The 4,704-nt window shown below is 34.0% G+C and overlaps 1 protein-coding gene across 1 annotated transcript; it reads right to left on the bottom strand.

Moving 5' to 3' along the window:
* Positions 1-295: 295 nt before the first annotated feature.
* Positions 296-1,557, bottom strand: LOC104111947 (ethylene-responsive transcription factor TINY-like). Its single transcript, XM_009621765.4, has one exon. The coding sequence runs from the start codon at positions 1,383-1,385 to the stop codon at positions 504-506; it is 882 nt and encodes a 293-aa protein (XP_009620060.1). The 5' UTR covers positions 1,386-1,557; the 3' UTR covers positions 296-503.
* Positions 1,558-4,704: the final 3,147 nt, after the last annotated feature.

Raw genomic sequence — 4,704 nt, 5'->3', positions numbered from 1 at the left:
AACAAGAGATTTTGTTATGCATTACTGATGCCAAATAAAAAATCAATCATACATTTATAACATAATTATATGTAAAATCTATGACAAATATTAATTGATAATCTAATAAAATGGTAATAAATCTGCTATAATATGTAAAAAAAAAATTACAGAAAGAGGGAAGAGAAATCTGGAACCAAAACTATAATTTGATTGAGAAATTTCTTGGTAGAATTAGTCGGGCTAATAATTTTCGATGGTAAATAATTAGAAGAAGAATAAAAGAGATACAAACAGTGGGGAAGGAGAAATCAACTAAAAATAAATTATGTGATAGTCCTTTCACCATATGAAAAAGAAGATGGGATCTATAGCTGTAAAAATGCCATTGCAAACTGGCAAAAAAGCACTACTTGAGATGCAAGAAACGTATATAGTTCTCAGCCCCTTTGATCCTAAAGCAAAACTACAAAAAGTGTAAATTAAAAAAATAAGATGACAAAAAAACACACCACTTTAATCCTCTAATGTTGCCATAGAAAACTCTCAAAACTGTTCGAAACCACAGCTTCTAATCCTGTAGTAAATCCCATATTAATATTCTCTCCACCAAAATAATATTCACAATTGGTACCATAATCCCACCAATCTGATTCAATGAACCTCAATACTTCTTGAGTTGACTCAAGCGAGTCGTAACTTGTGTCCAGCTTCGGCAGCTTCACTATCTCACTCAGCTCCTCATGCTGCGGCGCTAACATCGCCGGAGGCGGAGGCGGAGGTAGAATTTCCGCCTCCGACTCTGTTGGTGTCGACTCGTCGTCGCACGAGGACGATGTAATGCCAGAAACCAACGACAATGACGATGATGACGACGGCGTCGGCGAGGATTCTGTTGGGTTGAGATGATCCATGTGAGCGGCTTTTACGGCGGCAGCTTGGACGTCACGTGGAGAGCACGTGACCGGTCGGGGCAATAAATCGGCGACTTGAGGGAAATTAAGGATCGCGGATCCTCCTTTAATGGACATAGCAGCGACGTCGTGTGCACGCGCCGCCATTTCAGGGGTGGCGAAAGTACCTAACCAGATTCTAGATTTCTTCTTCGGTTCACGAATTTCGGACACCCATTTTCCCCACGCCCTCTTTCGTACACCTACGTACGATGGGTGTTTTGATCCGTCGCTAGTTTTGTTGCCACCATTTTTCTTACTGCCACTATTACTACACTTACTTATATTTGTCTGACCATCATTTTCTTCTTCTTCTTCACGGCATCTCTTGAGTCGGTTCTTCGAGTTGATATTCTTTACAAGAACAGAAGAAGATGAAATTGTAGAAGAAAGTGAACAAGAGTTATAACTGCTAGATTCAGATTCTGAGTTTGGTGTTGTTGGCTCAGCCATTGATGCTCTTTTTGTAGACAGTGCAATAACTTTAACAAACTGAACTACGTTGTAGATTTATGTATAAATGGGTTTATAGAGAGATGTTGAAAAATGTTAAGGTTTTTGGTGAAAAGGAGAGGTAGAGAGTATTTGAAGAAGGAGAGTTGATTTACAGAATAATTGGGTTTTTTGTAAGCGGTGGATTGTTTATATATAGTAAGAGCTAGGGGACAGAGAGCTAAGAGAAAGGTGTGTGTGGGGTGGGGGTGGGGTTTGGGGGGGGGGGGAATGAAGACGAAAGAATGGGAAAGGTGAGGTTTTTCTTGAAAATAGCTTTTATACACTCCTTTGAGTTGAGAATATACACACTGATAGAAATGATTATGAGTAGTAAGTACCATACTTCTAAGTTCTAATCTATTTTAATGTGGATTTAAGTTATATACATTAATAATGTAAAGATCTTTAGCAAGTTATAAATTATTTTTGTCAAGTTACTAATTAACAATTATTACCTTTATAAAATAATTTTTTGATTATTTTTACATATATTAACGAATTCAATTTTTAGCATTAATTAACAATGAAATTGACCATATTAATCTTAATTTATTAATTAAAAATATAACAGATACTCAGAGTCACTTTAATCCAAGGGCAACTTCGAAAAAAAAGTTAATTCCTTCTTCATATCTGAAAAAATCAAATATTATAGACCATAAGAAAAGGATCAAAAAATCATTTAAAGTGAACTGGAAAAAGTATAAAAAAGGTCTAGGTTATATATACTGAGGATGTAAAAACTTTCTTACACATTTTAATATAATTTAACCTTTTATAGCAGATAATTTCTCATTTTTAAGAGGGCGTAAAAAATTTTCTTACACTATCAACATATTTTAATCTTTTATCGAAGATTATTTCTCATTTTTAATGTTAACAATTAATGTTTGCAAGTATCTTTTATCTGACAGTGTAACTCTTCTATCGAACGGTCAGTACATAGAACTTATAGTCTTATAAAAATTACTTAAAATTATTTTATAAGTAATTTTGTTTGTAATTTTTGTGCCGTTAACGCAAACATAGTAGAATGAATAGAATTTCACCATTAGCTAAATATCTAGAATCCTAACTGCTGTGGTTATGTGTTTCTTGAGCGAAGTTCTAGAGGTAAAATATGCATACACACCATCCTCTTTATATTATACTTATAAGATTACGTTGGGTATGTTGTTGTTATAGCTAATCTCAAATTCGAATCATGAAAATGAAAAAAAAATTTTAGTAATAGAATACTTTTCCCTCAAACAGGGCATACATTACACAATTATAAATTAATCAGATCAGCAGGATATCAAATAGTCAAACAAAAAAATCTCTGTGTAGAAAGAAAGAGAGAGACTGAGGGGAGACAAGGAAAGGCCTCACAACCGACCGAAGCCTTTACCCATCAAATCCTTAATTACGGAGCACACAACCAGAGAAACAGAGTGAAACTAATATATAGAATCTAATAATTAAATATTAATACTCCATTAATTAAATACTATACTCAAATTCAGAGACATGGTGCTAAAAGGGAAGGAGACTTGAATGAGAAGCATTAAAACAAGGCGTGGGGGTGGGCGGGGTGGGGTGGAAAGAAGTGTTTTTTAACATTAAAGTGGGAACAAGAATTAATTACAATAATTTAGAAGCCTAAGGTGTACTTATGATTAGGAGAAGAGTTTAACCCAGATTTACTGTCTAAAAAGGTCAAAGCCGTATTTTTTAGTGGCGCTTTTTCTTCATTCCTAGGAATTTGTATTACAAACAAGGGTTTGAGTTCTGAAAACAGAGTCTCTTTTAATAGAAAATAAAAAAAGTCAGTCTGATGCACATATCTCATGTTTATGTAAGTTTAGGGTGGCCCTTACCTAAAGCAGGTAAAACAACTGTATTAGCTCCCATATTTGTAGAGGCTCTATTTTTTGTTATACCTAATAGACTATATCTCAAACAATAATAACAACAACAACAAATGCAGTGTAATCCTACACGACCTAATGTCACGATCCGAAATTTCCACCTTCGAAATCGTGATAGCGCCTAACATTTCACTTGCTAGGCAAGCCAACGTTAGAATAATATTATCCATTTTAAAATAATTTTTAAATTTATTAATAACAAAGAATTAAATGCGGAAGTAAAGTATGAAATGTAGTGAATAATCCATAAAATAACGGTATCTAAATACCATCCCAGAATTGGTGTCACAAGTGCACGAGCTTCTAGAATAATACAAATAAAGATCTGAATAAAATAAAGTTGTCTGGAAAAAAATCACAGTTAAAGTAAAGTAGACGGGGACTTCAGAACTGCGGACGTCGTGCAGTAATACCTCAAGTCTCCTCTGTTAGTTGAAATCCGAGCAAGTCTATAGTACGCCGCTAGGACCAACTCCGAAATCTGCACAAGGAGTGCAGAGTGTAGTATCAGTACAACCGACCCCATATACTGGTAAGTGTCGAGCATAATCTCGACGAAGTAGTGAAGATGCTAAGGCAGGTCACTTACAATAACCTGTACGCAGTAATAGTAATAACAACAATAATAGAAATAAATCAGGTAACTTATTTTTAACAGTTGAAGCCAATTCAGCAGTCATAACCAATTATTATTTCCATCGATTTCCGTTGCAGCGTGCAACCCGCTCACACAACATATTCATTTTCAATCCTCCCATATATTTATTTTAATCAAGTATATATAGACTTTTAAATAAATCTGTTTAGACTTTTAAATAAGTCTATCGCGGCGTACAATCAGATCCCCCAATATGGACTTTTTAATAAGTTTATTGCGGCGTGCAATCCGATCCCCCAATATGTATATATTCCTTTTTATTTCTGTTGCGGCGTGCAACCCGTTCCCCCAATATAACTTTAAAAAACTCATAAACGTAATAAAAATTACTCCAATAAATACCATGTCCAATGAGAAACTATTATGCATCAAGGCATACAATAATTATAATTTATCTCTGAGCAAACAATGGCAATTATCAATTTATTATGAAAATCATGGAGAAAATAGGCAGTTAATATTTAGTATGCTAAATGTCAAATAACAATTAAGACACATAAATCAAATAGCATGTAACAATTGTTGCAGGAATTCAAGAATTAATACTTGACAAAGAATAGGAGAAAAATAATTATTATAATAATTAATTCATGATTTAAAATGATTTATGATTTTTCAAATAATTATGCAAACAATTAATTTGACGACGTATAGACACTCGTCACCTCACCTATACGTCGTTCACATGTATTTCACATAACAAATAGTT

Source organism: Nicotiana tomentosiformis, chromosome 6 (genome assembly GCF_000390325.3).
Source record: "Nicotiana tomentosiformis chromosome 6, ASM39032v3, whole genome shotgun sequence".
Lineage (NCBI taxonomy): Eukaryota > Viridiplantae > Streptophyta > Magnoliopsida > Solanales > Solanaceae > Nicotiana > Nicotiana tomentosiformis.
The sequence above is the reverse complement of the archived record's forward strand: the minus strand, read 5'-3'. Positions and strand labels throughout refer to the sequence as shown.

Coding starts and splice junctions, on each gene's coding strand:
- LOC104111947 (XM_009621765.4), bottom strand. CDS start 1,385: ATGGCTGAGCCAACAACACCAAACTCAGAATCTGAATCTAGCAGTTAT.